This window comes from Taeniopygia guttata, chromosome 5 (assembly GCF_048771995.1).
Source record: "Taeniopygia guttata chromosome 5, bTaeGut7.mat, whole genome shotgun sequence".
In the NCBI taxonomy this organism is placed as follows: Eukaryota; Metazoa; Chordata; class Aves; order Passeriformes; family Estrildidae; genus Taeniopygia; species Taeniopygia guttata.
The window spans coordinates 26,505,094-26,531,522 of NC_133030.1; the positions used below are offsets into that span (position 1 = coordinate 26,505,094).

General features: G+C 46.2%; 1 protein-coding gene across 5 annotated transcripts; it reads left to right on the forward strand.

Annotated features, from left to right (window-relative positions):
* Positions 1-72: 72 nt before the first annotated feature.
* On the forward strand, positions 73-26,072 carry ARHGAP1 (Rho GTPase activating protein 1). 5 transcript variants are annotated; one of them, XM_030274247.4, is made up of 14 exons: positions 73-221; positions 5,192-5,375; positions 6,155-6,247; positions 11,417-11,446; positions 16,581-16,668; positions 16,910-17,041; positions 17,540-17,626; positions 18,230-18,328; positions 19,036-19,143; positions 20,362-20,438; positions 20,841-20,918; positions 21,458-21,586; positions 21,735-21,838; positions 22,261-26,072. In XM_030274247.4, exons 2-14 carry the CDS (start codon positions 5,237-5,239, stop codon positions 22,438-22,440), a joined length of 1,344 nt encoding a protein of 447 aa, XP_030130107.4. In that variant the 5' UTR covers positions 73-221; positions 5,192-5,236; the 3' UTR covers positions 22,441-26,072. The 5 variants fall into 5 exon arrangements, with proteins under 5 accessions (XP_030130107.4, XP_012429570.5, XP_030130109.4 ...); XM_030274249.4 differs by lacking the exon at positions 73-221 and adding an exon at positions 2,605-4,381; XM_030274248.4 differs by lacking the exon at positions 73-221 and adding an exon at positions 4,594-4,959.
* The last annotated feature ends 357 nt before the right edge of the window (positions 26,073-26,429 follow it).

A 26,429-nucleotide genomic window follows, 5' to 3' on the forward strand; every position in this document is an offset into this window, starting at 1 on the left:
CCCTACGAGGGGCTCTGCCTGCGGGGGTGCCCCGGGCCCCCGGCGCCTCCGCAGCCGGCCCTCGGCCTGGGGCGCTCCGTGCCGCCGGAACGCTGCGAGAGAGCGGCGGGCGCGCCCGGACGGCGGCCGGCGGCGGGCGGGGCGGGGCGGGACGGGCTCCCCCGGCGGCGAGGCCGCGCTTCCGGCGGGCGGCTGTGACAGGCGGGCGGCGGCAGCGGCAGGTACCGCCACCAGCGGGGCGACGCGGGGTACCGGGGAGCGCGGCCGGGCCCTGCCTGCAGCAGCGGGGCCCCGCAGCCTGTCCTGGTGCTGCTGCGGCCGCAAGAGGCCCGGCGGCTGGGCTGGGGCTGAGCGGGCCGGGGCTGGGCTCAGAGCCCCGAGCGCTCCGCCTGGGTGGTGCCGGGCTCGCCCTGAGTGAGGGAGCGGCTCGGTTCGTCCGCGGTGCGCGCCTGGCGGGGAGAGCGCGGCTGGTGAAGCGCCGCGGGCACCGGGGCGGGGAGAGCCGGGCCGGCAGCCCTTGGATCTTATTCACCGCCGATCGGGGCAGGCGGCGCGGGTTCCGGGCCGGCTGCTGGCCGCTCCCGACCTCGGCAGGGCAGCCCCTGCGGCGGGGCTGGCGCGGAGGCCGGCTGCCATTAACCCCGCTGCCCAGCAGCAGGGGCTGGTACTTGTCCTGGCTTCAGGCGTGTACTAGGGCACGTTTGTTTTAACAGTGTAAACAGCAAATCCGTGAGCCTCGTAAGCAATCCTGAGGCTCGCTAAGGGGTCTCCCAGGAGATGAGTCGAAGGGAACGGGAGAGAACAGATGTATTGTGGAGAGGAGGAGGAGTAAGAGAAGGAGTAGGAGGGCTGCAGCCCTCGCAGGGCTGTGTGTGCCCCACTGCCTTCCTCACATGTGGATCCTGCAGGGCACTGAGAGCAGATTCTGTACTTTGTACAGCAGCTGCGGAAAGAACACTTGAAGAGTTCAGCACTTTTGCTCTCAGACCCTGCAGAGAACCCGTAAGGGAAGGTTGACTTCTCCTCGCTAGGTTGGATTCCCAGCGGGCACAGAGGTGGCCTTCAGTAAACGGATTGAGATGACTGAGGAAGGAAGGCTGCTCAGTTAAAAAGCTGTTGGAATATGAAGGACCGAAGGGCTTCCCTGAGCTGTAGTGTATCTGAGCTGAGTTTACTAGTCATGGTGAACCAGGATAAGGTCTGGCCCTTGACATCTGTGTTCTTTCAGGGTTGTGCAAGGGTAGTGATGCTCTCGGTGGTATCATCAGTCTTGATGTGAGGGAAGATAAGGGGTGGGCTTTGTGGATGAGTCTTGGTTCTGGACCTCATTCATGCATTTGAGTACTCTGAAGGTCTGCTGCTCAGTAACTGCTCTCTTTTCTTTCAACATACTTGTTTTTGATGCTATAGCAAAGTGCAGGCCTTGATTGATGTACAGAAAAAGAGACATCTGTGCAAATAAGCTGAAACTGGGAGGAGGTGTGGATGGCAGCAGAGTCAGAAAAATAATCCTGGAACCAGGACTGTGTTGCATCTGACCATTGCTTGTTCATCTTGCAGGGAAGAAGAGGCCACTTTGTTTCTGTAATTCTTTATTGTATGTATAGCTCCAGGGTGTGGTAGTATATGCATGTACATGTTTTGAAGTGTAATTCGCTTCTGAACTAATAGTATATCTGGAAGAAAAACAGGAAAAGGAAACTACCAAGCAGGTGTAACTTAGAAATAAGTGATAGAAAATTAGTGCAACTGAAATTGCAGAAAAAAATAGTTTTCATGAACAGCAGCTACCAAGATTTCCTGGATGTAATGTGAATGGTCTTCCCTGGGTAAATTCTGGATCTTATATAAGGAATTTTCAGTTCAGAATTTTTATGAAAATTGTATTTTAATGGTCTGAGTTCTCTCCTTTAGTGGAGTGTGGTGTTCTCCATCACATGTCTCTCTTATCTAGGAAAGTTAATTTTTATTACACAGCAAGTGTTCAGGTATAGTGCAGTTGCAGAAAACCTAATTAAATACTTGGAAAAAATGGTAAGAGTTAGCTCTTTAGAGCTTGGCAGTAAGTAAACGCTTCTGCTACCATGTATGATTCTTTAGGTTTTAAATCTTTGGCTAGAATTTTTGTTTTTCAAAATCTAGGTATGTAATTTTTCTTATCTTATTATTTGGTATATGGAGTGTACCACTTGCATCTTCTCATGCACTCTCAGGTTCAGTTTTTATACTGAGTTAAATCTGTTGAAATGCTCTTTTATTGTTAAAAACTATTCAATGTTTTTAACAAACACTTTACCCATTTTAACAACTGTATCACTATGATACATATGGACTTTCTGTTTAATGACAGATCCTTAGGGATCATTTTTGAGTACACAGGGAAGCATCTCATGCAGCTGCACTATTGGAAAGTGAAATGTATATCCTTATATGAAGAGCCTTAATTTGTGTCTTATGTGCTAACTCCAGTTCTCTCTTTCTCAGAGCCTACCAGCTCCCAGGCATTTAGAGGACTGCATGTCCTAAACTGCTGTATGGTTATCTGATGCGAGAGCCCATGATTTTGGCTTTTAGATGTTGGAAAAGGGCTGGAAAAAATTCTGAAAAACCTTCTGGGGCTGTCTGGGTACTACAGTATGGTTCACAAAAAGGATCTGAGTTCTAGGAGGTCTTCTGCTCTGGACCCTGCTTCCATTAACACCGTGGAGCAGAAACCTATGGCCAAGGAATGGAGCTGGCTGTGAAAACTATGTGAAAGTTTCTGGAGAGCCTTGTCTGTTTTTCCAAGGGGTGAGGCCAGAGCACTATCCACTGGGCTCTTTTTGCAGTGTGGATCCTATTAACAACTTCCTTCTTCCACATGGTGCCACACTAAGATTAATTTTATGCCTCAGGGAAGCCCCCCAGTGCTGTCTAATAACCTGCTCTTCTGTCTCTGGACAAGTGCTGCAAGTTGACTGTGAAGCCAAATGGTGAGTGTAGGGACAAGTGTAGGGACACTTAGTGACTTGCTGGCCCTATGGCAGTACCATCACTACTCTGTGGGGGGATTTGGATTTGGTCCCCAAGGGTTTCAGGACTCGGCTTTGGGGAAGTGGTTGCTACCAGGTGTCCCCAAGAATCTCTCATGAAGGGCATCTCAGTGGATGGCAGCAATCGAACGTGGGTCCTCTGTCCCTACTAGGGCTGGGAAGTCGGTGAGAGCTGTGAATGCTGAGAGGCTGTCCTGGGGAGCCATGGATGGAGCGCTGGCTTTTGGGGCTGCTGAGCTCCTGTGGGAAATGCTTTAAGCTCGCTGAGTCATAGGAGTCAGTGCCTGCTGTTACCATAGAAATCGGATCAGCTGTTCGGGGTGGGGAGTCGTGGTCCCTTGGCTCCACTGCTGCGTGGTTCCAGCATGAGCTCACGGTGCTAGGGAACCTGATTTCTTGCTCCTTGCCCTGTCGAGATCAGAGGAGGTGGGGCAGCTCTGGCAGACCTGACAAGAGGACAGGGAAAATAATTTTGCTTGGATCTTTGCATGGCTGCAGTGGTGGGACCCTGTGTGTCTGATGTGCTGTGTTGATGACCTGCTGTCTGTATATGTCATGCTCTTTCATGTTTTGGGAAACATTGCATTTGATTAGCAATAGCTTCTAGTCCTTTGGGAGCCCCAGAGAGGTGAAAACTGGTTGTAAACTGGTGAGTAGCAGATAAGGGAGGACAGGAAGTAAATAATAAGCTTGGAATGGTCCAAAGGGAGAAGAAAACCACTGAATATCCAATTTCCTGTGCTCTCAAAATGTATCCCCAAGCTTGGTGGCAAGTATAGACCTGAGCATGGATGTGACACATTGCGAAGCTCAATTTCTCACAGCTTTCATCCTCTGTGCTCAGTCTGAGTAACTGTTTCATTGTTTCCTCTGGATGAATATACGCATTCAAGATCTAGGGATGGAAGATGCAAAACATCGTTGCCCCCTCTCCATTCTGCTAAAGGAAATAGCTTTACTGCGAATATACTTTTCACACTAAGGTGTTGTGCCTCCTCAGATAGTCTTTGAACCTTTTGCTCTCCTCATAAAGCAAAATAAGCACAAGCATCTCTGTGAAACAATGTTATAGAGACTCTTGCTGATGCAAGGTGTCCCTTGGTTTTTCTACAGTTCCTCTTGGCTTGTTGCCTGCTGACCACTGAAATACTGTCCATGTGGTCTGTTTGAGCAGTCCAGATCTATATAGTTGTCCTTTTTAATGTTTCCTTGCTTACTTCCAGGAGACTGAATTCAGAGGATAACAGCTGCTTCCCAAGGATTGTCCCTAAGAGTTGGTACTCTTAGGAGGTCCTGTATGCTGTGCTAGCTCAGCTGCAGCTTTAATGTATCTTCCGCTTCAGATGAGGGTGAGAAGTATTTGCAAACAACAGCAAATGTACTGAGCTGTTGTTTCTTGGACCCTCTTAATTTTTTGGTCTCCTTATGGCATGCTTGGTGAAAAATACTCATTCAGGCAGTATGACTTTAAATGAAAGAAGTGCTTCCTTGCTGCTAGCTATTATGTCGGAGAAAGGACTTACTGGGTGATGCTGAAAGGCGGTGAGGATTGTATGTGTATTGTTCTCCCTGCTTTACTAGCTCCGCCTAAAAAATTCCTGGTTTAAGGAGCTGTTCATTTCTCTGTTCAGATCGCAGCACACTGAAGCACCCACTTCAGTGTTGTTGAGAGCTCTGGTTCTCCATTATGGGGAGAAGGAGGGGGGGTGATTCTTGGGAAAGCTTCCAGCACTGGGCCAACTGTGGAAACAGCCGGGCTTTGTGCCAGCCATTCGGAGGGAGGGGGAGCTCAGAGCCATACAGGGAGTGTATCAGGCAGGGGCTGGTGCAGCCTGTCGCCTTCCGCAGAGTCCTGGTGCTGCTTCTGTTTCAGGAGAGAAAAGCTATTCTGCCCAGAGCTGTGGTCAAGCAGAGACTCCTTGAGAGGGTTGGTACAGCTCTTGATGGCCTTTGATAGCAATTGGCATGAAAGAATCTGACATGTTGTGCCTCTGGCGAGGAGGAGGAGGAGGAGTTCCTGCTTCTATTAAGGAGGAGGGGACACAGTCTCTGGATAAGTAAAGATAAGGGAGTATTGGGGGGACATCAGTGAGAAGAGGAAGCATCTCTGTGAGGAGGTAAATTTGTGATCTCTGTGTCTCATCTAACAATCTCTGCAGTCTGTGTTCTAGACACAGCGAAATAAACTGCAGTATTTGGGGACCATGGCTACAGACCCACTCTCGGAGCTTCAGGACGACCTGAACTTGGATGATACCAACCAGTCCCTCAGCCAGCTCAAACTGGCCTCCATAGATGATAAGAACTGGCCAGCAGATGAAGTCCCTGCTTTTCCCAAATCAGGTAAGTATCCTGTTTGTTTGGGATCTGGGTTTTGGCCAAAAAGCAGTTGTTTGTTTTGCAGCATTGTGGTCATATCTACATACACAGAGAGCCCTAGCTCCATTTAAAAGCTTTATAGACATATTTAACTTTCACCACACCCAAGTGAATCAGCCTCAGTATTGAACAGCACTAAGAAGTGCAGAGCCAGCTGCTGTAAATATGCTCTTCTCAGTCCTGTGCCTGGCTGCATTTTGGTACTGACAGAATAGATGTTCTGTAAATCTTTGAGTATGCTCCATTATGGTCTCTTGCAGGAGAGTTTGGCCTTCTGGACTGGAATGGTCTCAAACTTCCATCTGGGAGGTGGGGCTGGAGATCTGAGTTGTTGCTCTGAAATCCTGTGCTGTGAACTATGAACAGAGAGGTCAGGAAAATTAGCTGAAGGATATACAGTATGACCATCCATCAAGGGACTGTGTTAAGATCCTCGTTTCCTAAAAAGCCATGATGATGTGCTTGGGTTTTGTCTTTGTGAATATTTGTGACATATCTGAACATTTGAGAGAGTATACATTCTGAGGGACACATGGGTCTCATAGGACTGAGAGGACTCTTCTGAAGTCATTGCTGCTCTTGTCCACTCAGAATTTCAAAAGTGGATTTTCCAGGTGTATAGTTGCATACATTAGTCCCTCCCATGTAGAAGTGCCATTTTTTCTCATACCTCTATCTCTTTGTACTTGCCAGTGTGCTCCAGATCCCTTCTTCTGATTACTTGTTTCTTGTACTTTGTTCAGATGATTCCAAAGGCTCCCCTGAGCCAGTCACTCACCTGCAGTGGGATGATCCCTACTATGATATCGCCAGGCACCACATTGTGGAAGTAGCAGGTAGGAGCCTTTTTGTTTTCTCCTTTGATGTCTTTGCAGCTGGGCTGAGGAAGGACTTTTCTAATAGGGCTCTGGGGACATCTGCTGTTTGCCAAGGCCGAGTGGCGAGGACAGGTGGCACAGAAGGAACACCAAACTTCTTGAATGTTTGTGATATGTGTAATTTTCTATTGACTTCAGCTAAACTTGGGTTACTTCTTGGCACTTGCTGACTTGATGATATTATTGTCAGGACTCAGTTGCTTTTGCTGAATTGTTTTAGATATGGCTCTTTACTACACCCCAAGCACAAAAGTGGTTTTTTGCTTGATAATGCCACAGAAATTATGTAATTAAGCAATACAGCTGTAAGGTCCACAGCTGACTGGGTAATCCACAGTAGGTGGCATCACTCATATCTGAATGGCCAGAGCTTGCCATCCTGTCCAGAAATAACATGTACAGAAATGTGAAATAGAGGGAATAAGCATGTGTTACACTGCAAGGAAAGACCTGTTCATTCAGGGTCACAAGCGTTTGGATTTTCTTTGTGTTTTCTTGTCTATATTATTTTATTTGTGCTAACCCTTGATGATATACTGCTGGGACCTCCATGAGAAAGCATTTTGGAGGTATTCTTTAGGTTGCTGTGGTGAGCCTGAGTGAAGGGTAAGGCCAGTTTGTCTTGTGTTCCTTGTTTTTAAAAAGATGAAGCACTTCTACAACTTGTTGTGACTTGAGTCATGCCTCCTGCTTGACTATAGCCACCTCCTACCCCTCCTGCTGCCGCCTCCTACCCCTCCTACTGCCATCTCTCTTTACTTTGGTCCCTGCCCCACATGTGAATTGTCAAGGAAGTGCACAGGCTGGAGTCTTCCTGATTCAGGGCTGTTCTGCAGCAGAGTTTGACCACAACAGAAAGAGGCTCAGGCATTTACTTTGGTAAGAGTTGTCTCGATATCATTCTTTTCTGGGTAGTTTTCTCAAATGAGCTTTCTTTTTCCTGATCTCTCATGTTCCATCTTTCGTGGAACAAAATTATAATGGCAGACTCAAAACCTGGTTGTTTATTGTTTTACTGCTCAGTTTGACAGGCCAGGTGTTTGGCATTTGGGCTATTATACCTTATAGATTTGCCAGAAGTTTTTTCATTTACAAATGTGTTACTAAGCTTCTTTTCCATGGGACTGGAGTTTCAGGAGTTTATAGAGGTCTGCACCCTGGTCTCTGTTGCTGAAACTGGAAAAGGATAGATGTATGGACTCCACCATTACAGTAGTAGTGGCTTAATAGTAATAGAATATTTGGAATGCGAATGGCACAGGTAACTGGTGTTTGAGGACTCTGGGAAAGGGTGAGTTAAATCATACAGTTGTTCGCATTAGGCTAAGCTTCAGACAAAGTGCTTAGCAGCGTTTAGATCAGAGACATTGATAAGACTGGAATGTCAGCCCAAACCCTCAGCTGAATGGAGTATCACTCCAGTGGACGTGTGTGTCAGTGGCTGTTGGAATGCAGCCATTTTGCCATTTGAAACGGTCTAGGGTAGCAAATGAAGAATTAGCCAGCTTCCTGAAAAGATTCCAGGGTGGGATGGTGGCTGACTGCAAGCTGTGACTGCATTCTGAACTCTTCCCCATTGTGGTTTAAATTTGTATTCCTACTGAGCTCTGTGTCCCTGCAGTGTCTCTGTATAGTGCAGAAACAGCTCAGAGAAGCTTCTGTTCTTGGCTCTTGCTGGCCGGTTTTCACCGGTAGCTGATGTGTCTGAAAGCATGTGATGGTCCCACACACGGTGTGTGGTGTGATGCCTTTCTTGGCACTGGGAGAGCTTGGAGATAGAAATTTGCTGCCTTGTAGGTTTAAGACTTGCTGGTTTCTCATCTCCTGAAAGGAGAATTTAGGAGGTTGATCAAAGAGGTCTTATAGTCTTGGTTCTGGGGTGAAGCCGTTAATTTTTTTTTTTGGTCAGTAATTGATTATTTTAACTGTTCAGAGTATCAGACAGGGTAGTCTTCTCTGGATTGTTGTTCGAGGCAAACAATCTGGGAAAGCCTGTAAAAATTGTATTACAGGTAGCCTGGAGAATAAAAATTTCACTGGAGGATTAATATGAAACTGTTCAGATGTGGCTCTGCTGACAAATTGTGTTTATCAGCAGCTCCAGGTCCAATGAACACTGTCTATGCTGAGCCTGAAACAAAATTACCCTGGATCTCTTGTAAATATTAGCAAATGGCAGCAGATCATGAATTGTTTTATCCACTCTGTTGATTCATTAGCTTTCTGTCCCATGTCCTTCTCTGTTTTGCAGTTCAGAGCAGAAAGCTCATGGCTAACTCTGTTCCTGCCTGCCCTGAAATATGTTCGGGGATGATGATGCTATTTTGAGACAAAAACAGAAGGCTGGTTCCCATCCTTGGGCTGAACTCCATGATCCCAGTGTTATGCTGTGTGGTCAGAAAAGTAATTGCTTTTGGCTGGATATGTGCATGGTGTTAATAACTTTTGAAAAGCCTACTTTTGATGACAAAAAGTTAGCACACTCATTTGCTAGCTGACCTTTATTTCTGATTCAGTCCAAGGCATGCTGGATTTGAAAAATCTGGCTATCTGATCTAAGAGGGGGAAGTATTGAAAAGCATTTTGCAGAATTTTCTAGGAAAATAAGTTTTTGGGGTTTGTTTTTCACTTAAAAATAGTGCAGCAGTTTCATGGAGACTCTCATTTGTGCCCTATGCTCCTGTCTCTTCTGGGGACTGGATTTGTGGGAAGAGGCTGTCCATGGGAAAGGAGCAAGCATGTCACTGCTGTCCCATGTGGTGGTGTGTTATTCAAAGATGACAGCAAAAGGCATCGGGGCCACCACAGTCCTGAGGGAGTACTCAGAACTGGAGTATTGTTAGGAATCACAATGTTTTGGTTTAAGGAAATCCTCTTGGATTCTGGGACTCGATGCTTTTGCGAAGGAAGATGTTGGTGTTCTGCTGATTGTTTCAGACCTGCCTTAAAGTGTATGTTTACGAAGTGTTTTATGCAAGCTCTTCTGGAGAGGTCTCTCTGTGATTTTGTTCTTCTTAATTCTGAGTGCCTCTTTTTGTGAGCACTGTAGCAGTGCAATTCTTCTTTACATGTGGCCAGAAGCTGAAAGAGAGGAGGCTTGATGTCATTGCACAGTCCACTTCTGCAGAGTGTTTTCCTTGCTTACGTCAGGTAGCATTCAGAGGAAACACAAGCTCCTGGTTGAGGGCTGTTAAGGAACTATCCCAGGTTTCTGTTATGTTGAGAGTTTCTGTGTTCTCCTGCCAGTTCTTACAGCAAAGATGCTGCTTCCGTCTTTTTGCAGGTGGAGGCAGACTGGGCATGATATAGTCTTGGCCTTGAATTTTAGCACAGGCTGAATTGCAAAACTAAGGCAGGTAGTTAATAATAGTCTAAAAGAGGTTTCTGGAGATGGAAATTCATATTGGAATCTTGTGGCTGTGTGGGAAGAGCAGTGCTCTTGTCAGCTCTGGCAAGGTGTTCCTTCCTCGTTCTATTGCCCATTGTGAAATACTGGTCTCTTCTTTGTGGTCAATATGCAAAACTATGGCTATGAGGTTCATCAGCATTCCTATTTTACACAATAACTGCCTTGCTTTCTGTGAGGATAAGAAAACGGGGGCCTAACATATATTGACATATGAATTTCTCACTGCCATGGAGGGTAGAAGATAGTGTATCAGTGGTCAGAAAAGTGGTTGTCACTATATACTCCAGCTATGTAGTCCTTTCCTAGTGATTTCAAAACTTTGTTGGAGCTCAAAGCATGTTTCTGCTAGTTTGTGTGGGAAATCTGCTGCCTCACACCAATATTTGTCAATCTGTGGGGCTGCCCTCACAAAAAAGCTGTGATGCCAATATGTGTAAGATCTGTAACTGAAGTTGGAAAACAAGGTGGAGAGCTATGAGTGTACCTTCTTTTGTGTTACTGGATTGAATCTGCAATTTTGGCAGTAAATCTCTCTTCATTGGTGAATCTGGTACCAAACCTACCCCACAAACATGACTGCAGGTGCCAAAGCTGTAACTGGTGCTGATGATTTGCTGTAGGTGTTGGTGATTGACATGGGGAAGTAAAATCAATCTTGGAGCACCAGTAGCTGTTGTTTCTCTAGGCAGGCAAAGGTAGAAGTGGCAAGCAAAACTTGTATTGAAGGTGTGTTGCAGGGTGTCTTTATGGCTAATGGACTCAGCAGAGGCCCATTAGCAAAGGGTAGCAAAAAGGTCCTTTTTGCTTCAGGTGTGGTACATTGTTACTGGCTCCACCAGTACAGACTGCCTGCATTTCTGCTGATTTTGGATGTAGTTTCTGGCTTTTAGCTTTTTTGTTTGTTCGTTTGTTTAAGAATATTTTGTATGATAAAAAATTATGAATTGCCTCTATACAATTGAGTCCATCCAAAGCAAGCCCAGCTTGTGCACCATATTTTGATATGTAAGGTCAAGGGAAGGGAGAGTATCTAAGGAATTTTAAGTTTCTAAGAGAGGCTGAGAGAATGGAGAATTTCTTCCTAGAGCTCTGCTCTGCAAAGGCTCCTGTCTTGATAGGCCCATGTGGGTCTGTTGAGTGTATAGCTATGAGAGTGATGGAAAGGGACTGGGTGTGATAATAAATGCCTTCATAAATTAGAGGAACCTTTTTAAAATTCTAATTGGCAGTTCAATTTTTTTATTCAGAATCTAGTAATCATAAAAAACATTATGGGTGTGGGATGTGTTATTCATATGATATGACGCCATTCTCTGTACACTTCTGAAGTTGTTCAGAGGACAGTTGTTCAGAATTAATTGCAATTAACCCTTTTAAAAGTGACAGTACAGCAGTTACCATTTTTGTGGCAGAGGAAGTGTTACCGTAAAAGCAAGAAATTTGATTATACAGTTAGCTGCAAATTCAAAAAGGAGATTTGGGAATCAAGGGTTGCTATAATTGTTGCTCAAGTAATTGCTTCTAATTGTTAGATAAGGCTGCTTTTGGCAGAGGAGCATGGGGGAAAGATGAAATGGAAGGAGTTTGAATCCTGCAATAGAGCAGCTAAATGCATCCCAGTGGCTATCTGGTTAGGCTCTCAGACTTTACCCTCATGATTACTTTCTGGGACAGGATGCAAAGCTTGGCTTGCTATAACTTTTTTTCTGTTCCTCCAGACCAGGGTGCACTTGATGGGGCCCAACCAGGTAGGTAGATTTTTTGTGACACTAACATTTGGTTCTGTAGATCATGGTATTCCTTTAGCATGACCATGGCCTGTAGCTGGACTGTCTCAGGGGAGCCCAAACTTTGCTCAGCCTTAGGCTGCACTGGCAATTTTTCAGGAATCCAAAGACTGCACAAAATTGTTGTCTGAGGGCTGCACCTCTGCCTCAGGCACAGCAGAATCATGTGAGCCAAATTTGGTGTGTGGGCTTTACTTTGGGCACTTTGGGTCTCATGGGTCTCAATGTAAATCCTGTTTCTGTCCTGTCATGGTGGTGGCCTGCTTGGACCAGTTCAGTTTGAAATCCAGTTTATCCTTTTTGTCTTACGGGGTTTGGAAGTTCATTCAAGGATTGCTTCCTATTCTTTCACATGATCTGCTGCTGCACTCACATGCTAAGCAGCTGGTACTTAAACTGGATTCTCCATCTGAAAGCAACTGTTATCTACTTCTTCTCCATTTGGCTGCAGAGATGTTGTCTTCTGGTAACTTGTTTGCCCAAAGCTGTGCTTGACTGCCCTGGGCGTGCTGAGCATTTGTTAATACTCTCCGGACTTCAGTCCTAAGTCTCAATAATTTGGCTGCTGGTGCTTTCATGCTTCTCAATGTACATGAAAACTCCTATTGGTGTGAAATTCTTACTGCTAAGACCTTCACACAGTTCATGGAAATGCTGATTCTCATTTCCTCATTATGTGGAGTCTTCTCCCCCTTTTTCTATGCTTTCAGACATCCTCCCACTCTGCATTCTTTAATCTGACTCTCTAGTATATTTTTGTATCAGTTAAAGCTATATTCACTTCATAAGGCTTTCTGATTCTGGCAGTGTTTGGATATTGGGAATATCAAGATGGATGAAATCATATATTAAAATGCTTCTGCTTTGAGATCCTTGCCTTCTTTTCCTTCAGGGCTAAATCCACTTGGGAATTCAATAGGCAACAAAAATCTACTATACTTAAACGTATCCCAGCTGTGCCATAAGCTTAGCACAGCTAATTGAAATGAAATTACATTTGACAGATATTTTACTCACAGTGGCTCTGATTAAACATGCTAAGCTTTGTGAAACTTGTGTAATAATATCCCAGTATTCTGTACTGGTGCTCTTTCCTTGACCCTCAACTCTGTTAACTTTGCTGTTTTAGCAGTAACACTAGCTTTCGGTGGCAAGTTTTATCCATCTGCATTGTCTCAGTATCAAAGTACTAGGATAGTCCCATATGAATCTTTCAATAAGATGGGCACCTAACTGAGGCGACCTGATGAAGGTAGGAATGAGCAGTCTCTAGACTGCAGTTAGGCTGCCTCAAATCATGACATAAATGCTAACGGGTATATTTCAGGATATGTAATGGCTATATTTCTATTTACTTATAAATAGTAAATAGCAGGATTTGAATGCCAAGGGTGTATTTTCCATGTTGGCTGTGCAGATTCATCTAATGCTGTGTCTTGGGACATTATTGCCATCTTGATACGAATTTCTGCTGTGATAGATTCGTATTGCTGCAGGTTTCATTCTGAAACATTTGTCTCAGTATTTTCATTTCAGTCCTTTTAGAAGCTTGGCCTTGCACTCATGGCTTGGAAACAGAGGAGTGATTTTCCTTGCATCTTGTCTTAGAAGTGCCCTGGAAATGCTGCTTTTTGAGTGAGAGGAAAAACACATTCAGGCCTTAAAAGTGCCATGAAAATATTTAGGAGCTTATGTCCATCAGTGCTACTAGTCCTTATCTCTTTAGATGAGCAGCTGTCTTGACTGGCTTTAGATATTGGCTACTGTCTTGCTCTTCATTGTTAAAAGCAAAATAATCTTAATCACAGGGAGGTAGTTTAATTTAAGTGTACATTGAAAATAATTTTTAAGTTGGGGTGCTCTGTGAGTACTGATGGTATATAATTCGTTGTTGGTTTGCTGTTAACTGTTGAGCATTCCTCATCTGGGAGAGGTAGGAGGCAGCCAGAGAGGCCAAGTGATTGCTTCATGGTCTGTAATTGTGTTCAGTGGAAACTTCAGCTATTTGCAATTGCAAACAAGAGGTGAAAACCTAGATACATAAGATTAATACTGCAAACAGGAAAGCAAATAGTACAAGGGATGGAGCATCTGGGAAAGATCAAGCCTGATAAGAATCTGTTCTGTAGGAGGCAGAGGGGCCACCTGAAGGTAGTTTCCTCTAACAAGAATGCATGGAATGGGCTTTAGGTTCTTGTTTATAAACTGATTGTTCAGCTTTGATGCTGAATTTTTGATTTTGTCATGTCTGGAGCAAGGAGACTGATCAGATATATGTCAGGTAGAAACAAGATTGGCAGTTGATGGTTTTGAAAGTTTCTGTGTTGACAGGCTGAGCTCAGTGTGATGAAACTGGAGCAAAACCCACATCTCAGAAAAGGGCACAGTCATTCCTTTGTATGTCTCATGCATAAATTCATTCTGATTTGGAAGGCAAAACAGGCCACTCCTTTTTCAGTCATCAGGGCACTGTAGATTATCATTTGATGTACTTGGCTCTGGAAATTGTCCAGGGGATACATGCCATCTCCCCTTTGGAAGAATTATGGATTGTCTGTTTATTCTTTACCAGCGATCCCAGACTATGTAAGGAACAAGACTGTAGACTTTACATAGGCCTTGCTGAAGGCTTTTATGTCATTTCAGAGAAAGCTATTTAAGGTATGTCCTTCTGGAACTGTGACTTGTCAGGTCTGATAATCAGTTCCCAGAAGCCTGAGCTGAGTGTATGGCCACCCACAACATGGCACAAACATGGTACTGTACTGCACACCACAGAGGCCTGCCTTGATTAAACTTGAAGTTTGTAATGGCCTTCAGATCATCCACTCTGATGTGAAATGCAGCTTCAGTTCACTGAAGAGATCATCTCTTCTGAATTTAGCATAGTGCTACGTATGATCTGTCTTTCTGACCATTCTCTTTTATGACTGTAAAACTCAACAGATTCTCAAATGTTACATCTTCTTGGTGCTTTATACAGGCAGGACCCTTAGTCTTTCAGATAGATACATATGAGATGCTCAAGACCAATGGGAAGAGTCACAATATGCTATGTTTCTTGCCCAGGACTTTGTAACCTGCAATTAGTCTTTTGGACAACTCAAATTACATTAGACCTGGCCCTAAAGCTCACAGCGAGCTGCCAAGAAACTCTGGGGTAGGCAGAGAGTGGGCTACTGTGGGATGTGCAATGTGGTGTTGGTCTTGTGGCCTGGCTGTGACTGTACCTGGTTGTTCCAGATGAGCCTTGCATCAGTCTCTCCTAGCCCTGCATTCCAGGTCATGTGTCCTCCCCAGCTGCCCCGTATCTCCGCATGTGTGCTGCGCCCCTTTCCTGGTCCGTACCTAGTGCTGCTGCAGTGTCCTTAGCTTTGGTAGAATTTCTGGCTTGTGTGCATCAGTAAATTCTGTGTTGTCTGGTGACTTGAAAATGGGACTTGCAAGGTGAAAATAAAAATTAACAAAGTAGTGACAGAATCTGTTCTGGCAAGATGGGAGCCAAAGGGGGCCAGTGGCATCTTAATGTCATGGCTGGTGTGAATGAGTTCTCTGGCTGCCATTTGCAGCACCAAGTGGTCATCTGGTACTAACAGGCAGCATTCCCAGAAATAACCAGGTTTGCTATTCCGAGACCTCAGCTGCTGCGTGGCAAGTGTAGCCAAATGATAGTTGAGGACCAGAGCCTGTGCAAAGGTGAGAAAATGGCGGCATGCATATTGTAAATCCATGCTGGGAAAAGGATATATTTCAAGAGGAATGATGTATTGCAGGTCAATCCTGCATAAGTAGTGATCCTTGCTGCTTTTCTGTGCTGTGGTCTGTGTGAGATGGTTTACCATATGGGAGTACGGAGGGTATTGTTGTGTATAGCCTCAACAGCCCCATTCACTGTTGCACTCTCTGCTTGAGAAGAAAACACAGGTTTCAGACCAGTGTGAGTAGCTAAAAAGGTGGGAAGACTTTTATCCTTAATACTAAAGGAACCATTTCATCTCCACTGCTGCTAAAAAGAAGTCATCTTAGTGGAAATGGATTGGGTGTCGTGTCTGGGAGAGAATCAGACTTTTCCTCAAACTCTGTATGTCCGCAGGATTTGTGACCTGGTTCTCACTTATGCAAATCTCTCTATTCCCCAGCATGTCTGCTAAGCTTGGCCATGTGTGTCTGCTTGGGCTTTGTTCATGGGGCTGATGGCAGAAGTCCACTGATGGTTGAAGACTTGCTCTGGGTCTCTGAAGCCTCAAGTGGTGGCTGGGGGTATCCTCAATGACATGATGGTGCTTTATGGGTTATTTGGCTCCAGTGTGATGGGGACTGTTTTCTGCATGGCTTTTACAAAGAATGCTTTGTCACACTGCACTTTGCAGCTCCTTCCATCTCAGGCTGGAAAATCTCTCTGTGGATGGAAAATCTAGGAAGCAGTGAAGAGCTTATTCTACAATCCTCCTGGAGAATACAGCAGCCCTGCTTGGCCCATGTGTAGAAGAGACTTGTCTTTGGAAAGATGAGAAATCATCTGGAACTCACCCAGATGAGTTCTCATCTGGAACTGCTCTTTTTCTAGGAATTTCTTGGTTTCCTGGGTATGAAATGGCCTGGGTTCTGTGTGCAGAGCTAAGCTCCAGGTGAAGCAAGAAACAGATGCAGCAGACTATTAGAAGTTAGTCTGAGACTGTGTGCAGGGTGGAGGGAGTTATTGTGCCAAGGAGGGGCAGTTTTCCTTGTGCCTCCCTGGACATGTGTGCATCAGGAGCAATGTCCAGGTACGGCTTTGCAGGATTAATGCTCTGAGCACTCTGCTCTGTACTTGCCTCCATCCCTATGTGCCCTGAGGCATTCTGGCTTCCAGTCCTTCATCTCCTTTCAGGGCTGGAGCAGGGAATATGTTCTTCATTCTCATTGTTGACTTGCCAGGCCCTTGGTGTTCAGGTTTCTGCTTCCACACTAGGCCCATGATAACTGCTGAAAAATGGATTTAGCTTTGCTGGCAGCTGTACCTTGTTACAATGGTTTCTCATTCTTTCTTTCCCCTTGCTGCCAATACCACAATTAAGTCCTTAACTCCCTGTAATCTCTGGCATTTTATCTGCAGGTGATGACAAATACGGAAGAAAAGTCATTTTGTTCAGTGCCTGCCGGATGCCCCCAAGTCATCAGCTAGATCACGTGAAACTGCTGGGGTAAGTAGAGCCTTAGTAGGCTGCTGTTGATTTCTTAAATCTGACCTAATTCTCAGCTGCTGGATTCTCGGGGACAGATCCATCTGCAGTAGCTTCTTTAGCTGGACATGTCCTCCCAAGTGCTTACCTCCATTGCTGGAATTGCAAATCCTCTGCTATGGTACACAAAAAGAGTCCCAAAGGGAGGAATAGCCTCTCTGTAGCAGAGCACAAAGTGAGTTCATCAGTTCTTTTTTCTCAGGTACCTGAAATTCACACTTGACCAGTACGTGGAGAGTGACTACACTCTGGTGTACCTGCACCATGGCCTGACCAGTGAGAACAAGCCCTCCCTGAGCTGGTTACGGGATGCCTACAGGGAATTTGATCGCAAGTGAGTAAAGGTGCAGCAAGCAAGGATGTTATGTGCTGTTCTGTAGCCTAATATAGAGGATCTTCCCCAGCTCCCCTATGTAGCTTGGTGATCATAATTTACTGTCACTTATTCTCCTGCTTAAGGAGGTGGATTGTTGTTTAATACAGACTGAATCATAGGATAAACAGGTCCTTCTGTAAGTTACATCCTTTAAGCCAGCAGCCAAGAGCAAACCCAGGACCTGGTGCAAGTCTGTCAGCCCCATGATATAATTGTAGGTTCCTGCGGAGAGTGCTCACTGGTTTTAGATGAATCTTGGAATACAGGGTAGCATGCCAGTAGGCTGCTGAGTGGCCTGACACTGCTATAGAGCATGGGAGAGCAGAGGCCATGGATGCTGGGGTGTGGTGAGGCTCAGTGCAAAAGGCATGAAGCAACCAGGGTGCCTTAATCTTGTTGAAAGGTTGGTTCCTCTGCTTAAAGTGCAGCTGGTCATTACTGGGCTTTTCTTGACAGGTATAAGAAGAACATCAAAGCCTTGTATATTGTGCACCCAACTATGTTCATCAAGACCCTCCTGATACTCTTCAAGCCTCTGATCAGGTAGGAAGGAAGTGCTATTGGCAGCTCACCTGCATGCGCACACTGCAGGGGAACAATGAGGCCTTCTCAGAGGTGCACAAGCTGAGCCCAGCCTGCCAGGCCTATCCTGGAGTCTCTCACCTTTTTCCGTCTCCTCCCACTTCTGAGCTCAGAAATACTCACAGACCAGAAATACCTCTTTAGGAACCTACAGAGCTTGCAGCTCTGTGCTACTCCTTTTCTCTCCAGTCAAGTAGAAGTAAAAAGTTGCAGGCTCTGCAACTCAAATATTTAATTTATTGTGATATTGAAATAATAACTCTGTGAAATAATTGAGAATAAGATCTTCTCAAGCCTACTGCTGAACATAGGAAGGAGAAATCCACCATTTGAGGGAGCCTGCTGCTGCTAGGGCTTCTAATGTATCTTGGAAAGTTTTTGCATCTTCTGGTAAAATAGATGGAGTGGGAGAGTGATGTGGGTGACGTCTCTGCTGCTCAGCCATACCTACCCTTTGTCCCACTGATGTTTCTTGCAGCCTTCTGCTCTCCTTTTCTGTAAGAAGATAGTTCTGTTATTGGATTTCCCAATTCCTCACATATCTACTTTTCTCTTGTTTTTCAGCTTTAAATTTGGACGAAAGATTTTTTATGTGAATTACCTTAGTGAGCTGGAGGAGTATGTGAAGCTGGAGCAGTTGGGGATCCCAAGCCAAGTGCTAAAGTGAGAATAACTGTCTGTCTCCCCCTTGCTTAGGGGCTCTGTGAGAGAGGACCTTTTGTAAAGACTGGCAAGAGAAGGAAGCGATGGTTGCACTCAGGCAGTGGTTTTGCAGGATGTGCTGACAAGTTGCCTTCAAGACTGGTTTCTCTTTCTAGTCCTCCCTGTGTGTCCTTGGCCCCAGTCCCCAGTTCTGTCTTTGAGTTAAAAATCCTCCTGCAATGGAGCACCATTCCTGCATCTCCCACTCACCCCCTGGGGACTTTCTGCAAGATACTGACCTTAACACTGACCTGGAGCTCATGGTGTGCATTTGCTGTCATCTGAACACCTGCTTAGTTCATTCTGCACTGCTCAGCTTGTCTTTGAGGCTTCCCAAAATTGCCATAATGTCAGTCCTACCAGATTGCTTCTCTGTCCCACACCCACATATGCATCTGTCTCATCACAAGCAGTGCTGTCCTGGCCTCCCGCCCACGCTGTTACTCAGCTACTCCAACTCTTGATTACAGATAGATACTCCTTTTCTCCCTGCTTTTTTTTCTGGCAACCAGATGTTTGTTCTTGTGCTCCAGAGCTGCCTGTGGTGGTTTTGCATATGTGTAATTGACTGTACCAGTCTGGTGCTGTTACCAGTGGGTGTGCAGTGCTGGGTTCATGCACTTTCTGGAAGGTGGAGTGGCTTTCTACTAGTCTGTGTTTTGCTGCAGGTATGATGAATACCTGAGATCTCTGCAGAAACCCTTGCAAGTGCCCCAGAAGCCAACACCCGCACGCCCACCACTGCCAAACCAGCAGTTTGGAGTCTCCCTGCAGCAGTAAGTATTTCTGGACTGTGTTGCTTTTGTCCTGACTTGCTTGATATGAGATCACTGTATTTACTACTGAACAACAGTAGAAAATGGCTGCGAAATTTCTTGCAGTTCAGACTTCCTACAAAACTTTAATCATTTTCCTGAGGAACTCTGTGCTCATGTCCAGATCCTGACTAACTCAGTTCAGTTCCAGCCTCTTGATCCCTGGGTTAGACTGTTTTTGCAACTTAGGGTCACTAAGGGAGGAGCAAAATAAGAGCCATGGGGACAGCTTTATGGCACTAGAAACTTCCTTTTAAGCAAAAGAAGTCTGTAAGAGGCTGGCTAACGTGTTCTCTTTAGGACTATGCAGCACAGGACTACTTTGAGCAGTGCTGCAGATTTGTTTCTTAGTTGTTTTCCATAAAATCTATTTTGAAAGCACCTCTATTCAGCCTTGTAGTGAATCCCACTCCTCATTCCTGCACAATGACAAAAGCAAACACAGACACTGGCAAGGCCTAGTGATACTGAGTAAGTGTTGAAGGTATTTTTAACTCTGAGTGTGGTTTTGCCTCCCTGGAGAATGAGGAGGAGCCAGTACTGTGTAGCTAGACAGATCCTCTGGGGCAGTCTGGGAGCACATTCCCCAGCTTCAGTGCAACATTTCCAGATAGTGTCTGCCCTGGTGCCATGGTGCCTGAGCTTGTTAGCAGCCTGGGAGGGGTGAACAGCTCCAAGCTATCAAGTGGTCTGGACAATCGAATGTGAGGGTGGCAGCAAGCACCTTGGTGTCATGAGGTTTTTCCCTGACACCCATTTTGATGATAAATCTGTCACAGGAATATGGTGGCCAAACTTTTTTTTTCTCATGTGTCAGCTTCTTTCTGTCCTTGCTCCTATGGGGAAGAAAAAAGGAAGCGTAACCCTTTTCACCTGATTCATAACTAGCATCCTTGCCTTCTGGGAAGCCCTTGGCCCTGGTATATACAGGTTGAGATTTTTACAGAGGATGGAAAACGTTCCTGTGGTCTAGTAATGAGCTCATAGTTGCTCCAGTGAATGATGTAACATGATGGGTGAAGAAGATAGAAGGCTGGAATAATGGCTGAACCAGGGATGGGCATAGCAAGATCATATGTATTACAGCTGGTGTGGGCAAATTCAAGAGTTGGAGGCTGCATGTAGGGCAGGACCAGTCCTGTGTACCAGTTGTGTGTAACCTGTTGTTTCTTGGTGCAGTCTCAGGGAGAAGAGCCCTGATCAGTCTCCTGTTCCTCTGGTGGTCAGAGACACCATTGCTCATTTGCAGGAGCATGGTAAGTGTTTGGGGAAGCTGCAGTCCCATATCCATGACCTCTGTTCTGTCCAAGGTCCCATCAAGACTGTAGTAAGATAAAGAACTGCAGTCTAAAATAGGGTGTAAAGCCCAAACTAGGTGAGTTAGCCTTCAAGTGACATTGTGGAGGGCATAGGAGAACTCCTTCTTTCTGGAGTCCGTGTTCCCACTTGTGTAAAAGTAGCCAAATGCCCCTTGTATCCTTTGTCTGATAGTGGAAGCAGAAAGAATTGTTGTACTTTAAAAAAGGGACTTGTTGATATCTGTCTGAATGCCCCATGGATTTATCCATAAAGCATGGATTTATAATTGTTAAGGCCAGCATTTTTAGAGACTCTCACATGTCTGATTTTTTCCTTCTCCATCTGCTGTTACTTCACAGCTCTTAATACAGAGGGGATTTTCCGGAGATCAGCAAATACACAGGTTGTCAGAGAGGTCCAGCAAAAATACAATATGGGTAAGTGCCCAAACACATGAGAGCCCCTCTCATTTGCTAATTACTGGTGTGTAACTGCAACTGTAGGAACTAGTCCATCATGGATCCTTTCGTTCTTTGATAGGTCTGTAGGTGAGGCCTCATCTTGGGGTGTAACCTGAATTGCAAGGGAGAAGTATCTGATTCTTCTGCTGTGTGGAAAGCATATTCCTTCCCACTCATACTCCCTTTACTATCCTTTTTTTTCCTGAAAGTTTCCCTGTTTCTTGGGATGAAATATACCATCCTACTCTGGTTATACTGAAGGGACTTAAGAGGACCAGGATGAAACTTAGTCATGTTTGATTTGATGACTTCTAAAGATATAATGCTGGATTCAGCACTGCTTTGTATATGATTTTGGGACATATTTTTCCACACTGCTAGAAGATGTAGTACTTCAGCATTCTGTCTATCAAAATACCTCTTCCTTAGTTTTGGGCTCTGACCATCATGTCCTGTCCTTTGGAGGAGACGCTGCTTTGGCCAGTGAGCACTGAGTCTCTGCTCTACTTTCTTAGGTGTGCCTGTAGATTTCCAGGAGTATGAAGATGTCCACCTACCTGCTGTGATTCTCAAGACCTTCTTGAGGGAGCTGCCTGAGCCCCTCCTCACTTTTGGCCTTTATAGCCATGTTGTCAGCTTCCAGAGTGAGTTGTAACAAGTGCTACTCCCTGAATGTTGCACTGGTTAAGGGCAAAGATGTCTTAGTGGAGACATACATGGGATACCTTGTGACTGCTAACAGCGCCTTCATCAGGATGGGTGCTGAGGATTGTCCTGTCTCTTGATTTTTAGGTGTGGAGGAGGTGAAACGTGTGGATGTTGTTCGCAAAACACTCCAGGATTTGCCTGAAGAAAACTACCAAGTGCTCCGTTTACTGACAGCCTTTCTGGTGCAGGTGAGCGCTAGCCTAGTCATTTTCCTGTCATAATACTGAGAGGTGCAGGCAGGCCTTCAGCCTAAAATGTTCAGGCATACAACCTGTGTTGTCTATACCAGGGAAGCTGGAAGCTCCCCAGGGTAGAGGTAGACAAAGTAGCTGAGTAGAAGATGGGTCTCAGATCTGCTTTACAGTATTTCCTGCTGCCAAGAAAGCCACTGCAAGGCCATTCAAGCAAGAGGGAAGATCATGAGTGGTGATCTGGACTTGCAGAGATACTATTTGACAGTGCTCTTGATTCTGTTGTTATCGTATGGCGTGGCCAGCTTTTCTCCGCTTATTTTCTCTGTGAGTCTGTCAGCTCTAGCTTAGGGGAGGCTAGAGGGCAGCTGCTTTGCTATTCTGTAGGATTCACAGTGGTCTCTTTCCCTCCCACTTAGGTCTCTGCTCACAGCGACAGAAACAAGATGACAAACACCAACCTGGCAGTTGTGTTTGGCCCAAATCTGCTCTGGGCCAAAGATGTGGCCATCACTCTAAAAGCCATCAATCCCATCAATACCTTTACCAAATTCCTGCTGGACCACCAGAAGGAGCTGTTTGAGGCTGCGGAGGCCTGAATCCAGGCCAGCCTACACCTGCACACTGTGCCCACCTTCCCCCTTCTTTGTCTTGGAGCTGTGACCAAGCTGTCTCCAGTACAAAGGGACCACTGATCATCTGGGTGATGAGCAGAGTGAGGGCTGTGGAGATGATGGTGAAAGTGTGCAAGTAAGTGAGCAGGAGACCTGCAGCTCTGGATGTGGAGGGGAGCTGGTTTCCCAGCTGCTGAAACTGGAGTCCTGACCCACCTGCGCAGCTCCTCCAGGGCTCATCACCAGTCTTCTGCCCTATCAGATGACCTGCCTTCCTTTCCTCCTTCCCTTATGTGCAGTTTTTCTGCCCTCCTGGTGTCTTCCTCAGCACAGATCTTTTTATTCAAGCTCCCAATAGCCCCAGCTTACCCCTCCTTGCCTCAGCTGGGCTGTTTGGGCTAGGGCGGGGTTGCTGAGTTTTGTGATGGAGACATTCTTACTGTGAGTGCCATTTCTCAGCCCTGAGCATGCATCCTGCATTTCCCCAGGGGTGCCTAAAGCAGGGAAGGGAGCAGCAGCCCTTGTGCTTCAGGTAGCATCATGTCCTGCACTTGCAAACACCACTCTAGACCCCTGCTTTTGGTAGTCAGGTGAAGGACAGGCTCATGGCAATGGGCTGTGTTACCTGTCAGACTCCAAAACAATGAAGGTGAGTTTAGCCCAAAGCCCAGCCCCTGTGGGGGTCACCCACTCCAGATACTAGTCAGTGTTTGCTGGACTGTAGTGAGTGACTTGCCTCCCGTAGTTATCCAGCTCAGGTGTGTTTGTCCCTCCAGCTGCACTTCCAGCCTGGCTGGGAAGGTTCATGCCAGGCCTGCCTGTGCATGTGGGCCAGCTGTGGCCCTTTGACAGCTGGTGAGTCTGAATGGCAGGAGCAAGTGCCCTGGTGGCAGTGAGCTGCTGAACACCATGAGGATCACCATCTGTCCTGGCAGCAGTACAAGGCCTCCTCTTCTGGCACATGTATCTGTGCTGACTGGCACCGACCTCCTTGACTAGTTAGTTGTCTTTTTGAGCACAACTTTCCCCAGCACAGTGTAACAGAGAGCATGGCCTTGAGGGAATGTCTAGGGACTGGGGCTAGCCCTCACCATGGAGTGCACCAGGCCTGGATTACAAATATCTGCCCAAATGCTGAGCACTTGTGCCAAAGCTGTGAGGGAACAGCTATTACATGCCAAGGGCCTTGCCATGTCTCCTCCTGGGTTCACACTTTCCACCCTGGCATCTGGTCAGATGCGTCCTGGATGCCTTGGGCACAGCTGGAGAGATTGTGTTCTCTGCAAGGCAGGCTCAGAGTGGGGTGGTCCCGGCACCTCCCTGGAGCAGCTGCGATACTGTTATAGCATCTCTGTTGGTTTGGGTTGCCTCATTCCCATTGCCTGAGCTAAAAGAGATCCTTCTCCTCAGCCTGGACCTGTCAGGGTTTTAGGAGGGAGCTTCTAGCCTTACTTCACTGGTGTGATTTATCTTTGTATCTTGTGCCCTGTGTGCCTGGGCCAGACCTCCCTGCTGCATCTGGCCTCAGGACAAACCTTTTGGACCAAGCAGAGCTGTTTTTTTAAAGCTACTGGATGCTAAAGAGAATTTGCTTTTTCATAACATTTTAGCCTGCCTTTAAACTCTGACCAAGGGTCGGTGTCCCTGGTGTAGTCAAAGTAAGTGGCATCTGCTGCAGGAATTAAGGAGATTGCTCTTTTTGCTTACCTCTGGAATGGGGATGTGTGCAAACATAGGCTGTACTGCAAGGCAACGCAGGTCCAGTGAGCTGCTTTGGAGGAGGCATGCCAACATGTGGGTGGGAACAGTGAACAAGAAAGTGAACATTTCTAAGGTTGGAGCAAGAGAGGTTCTAAGATGGGACTGGATCTGGTCCTTTCTAGATACCGGGGAGGCTTTGCCCTATGGAGGCTATCAGGCTGCTGACTTCTTTAAGTCTCCCTCTTCCAAGAGCAGGAGCCTTCCCTGTTTGGCCAGAATATGAATTGTTTCATCCTGAACAATTCACAGCAGTAACTAAGTAAATGTTTTGGAGGGAGAGATAGTCTGCTTCTAATTCATTTGGGATCTCTTCTAGAGTGAGTTAGCAGGGCTGATGTGCCGTGGAAGAGTAATCTGGGATGAACTACTGTGGAGAGAGGTGTACTTCCCCCAGTGTTTAAGGGGCAGGGCTGTGAAGGCTGAGGGAGCCCAGTGCAGCCCCTCTTTCCCTGCAGGCATCCTGCTCTGTGGAGGCTTTGGTAGGGGGAGAAGGAGACTTTGCTCTGACTGTATCTGCAGCTGACACTGACTTCACCTTTATCTCTGTAGAGGAAAGGCAAGTCCAGTTAACTTCTGGGACAGATGCCTGAGCTTGGCAATCTGGAATCCAAGTGCCTGCGTGCATGAGGCCTGGCCCTATGCACTCTCTGGGGAAGGTAGCATGTTCTGGCCTTGCAGAGCAGCAAGGACTGTTCCCTGCCCAGTAGCCAGAGGAGCAGTGCTGGCGTAGCTCCTGTCCATGGGGAAAGTGGGGAATACTGCAAGTGTCTGAGTTCTGGCTGGAGTTTGGTGGGTTTTTTTAGGGATTTAGTTTGTTTTGTTTGGGTTTTTTTTTTTTTTTTTTTTTTTTTTTTTTTTTTTTTTTTTTGTGAATCCTTGAAATTACATTTCCTTTTTTAGCAAAATAGAGGCTGATTCATCCCCTGCTGGCAGGGATAAAAGCCTGCTCCAGTTCAGTGCTTACAGGGAGCAGATTCAGAGTGTTCAGGGAACTACTACTGCTCATGCTGGGAAAATGCTTGCAAATCCTGGAAGGGACCCACTGTAAATAGCCCCTTTTCTCTGCTGCTTCTTGTGCTGGAGCTGCTGAGGACCCTGGAGCAGGCACAGTAACCAGGGTTGCTTTTGCAGTCTGTTCTCCTGAATGCCTTGTATTGAAATACTCCTCCTGTGGTCTGAGCAGAGAACTGGCCTGGGCCTTCCTGTAGCCTGTGTCAGGTGGGTGGTCACAAGAGCCTGCACCTGCCAAGGCCAGGGGTTTAAATTCCCTCCTCACATGGGCAGGGTGCTGCCTGGGCTGGGTTTCTCTGCCTTGTATAGGTTGGGGGTGGTATACAATTAAGGTGCTGGTCTGTGTTGGTTTTCTCCTTGCTATAGAGCTGTCCAAGGGTCTCTCTCCTGTCTTAGCCTTCAGGTTAGCTATTAGCCATTTCTTCCTGTTGGGGGTACTTGTTCTGCACCAACCTCCTCTTTTTAGCACCTAGAACATTCCCCTCTGCTAAGCCTCCTGCTGTCTTAATGGCCTCTGATCACTCCCTGTCCCAAGCTGTGAACTGACATCAGAGCTTCTGGCTGGTGCAGGAGGTCAGGGGCCATCCAGATGCCTTGTGTGCTGACATGAGAGAGCCGAGGGCCAGTTTGGTCCCAGTTTCCTTTTTTATGCACAGGGGCTCCTGTGCAAAAATTTTGGCTTTGCTTTTGTTGCTGCCGTTCCTGCCTTCTTCTTTGTTGATGTTCATCAGGTGCAGGCCTGGGTTTTCACAGTTCACACTGTTTATTTTCTTTTAATCTGCACCAATCTTGTATTTCACAGTTTGCACTTTTTGTATTTCAATAAAAATCAAAATGTAATCTCAGATCCAGATATGTTTGTCACATGGCAGCAGCAGTGACACATCTACAAGAAACAAGTAAGGCTGTCTCTGCTGCCAACCACAACCATGCTGCAAGGAAGGAAAGAAAGTGTGAAATGCCTCCTATGTGAGTAACTGAATAAATATTAGTTTGCAGGAGCCTTGGGCTGGAAACAGAATTAAAACAAAAATGAAGCATAGATTTGGCTCTTCTGAAGAAGGCTGTTCTTCCCCATTACCATCTTCCTGTCATGATGAGCAGTCTGCCTAGGATTTCCAAGGGTGCCAAGCGGGAGCCACTTTAGGATTAGCTGGCAAAGTTTATCCTGGGGCCAGGTGATAACACTCAGCAGAAGCCTG

Coding starts and splice junctions, on each gene's coding strand:
- ARHGAP1 (XM_030274247.4), top strand. CDS start 5,237: ATGGCTACAGACCCACTCTCGGAGCTTCAGGACGACCTGAACTTGGAT. Junction 16,669..16,909: donor GATCACGTGAAACTGCTGGG/GTAAGTAGAGCC, acceptor CTTTTTTCTCAG/GTACCTGAAATTCACACTTG. Junction 21,587..21,734: donor CCATGTTGTCAGCTTCCAGA/GTGAGTTGTAAC, acceptor CTTGATTTTTAG/GTGTGGAGGAGGTGAAACGT.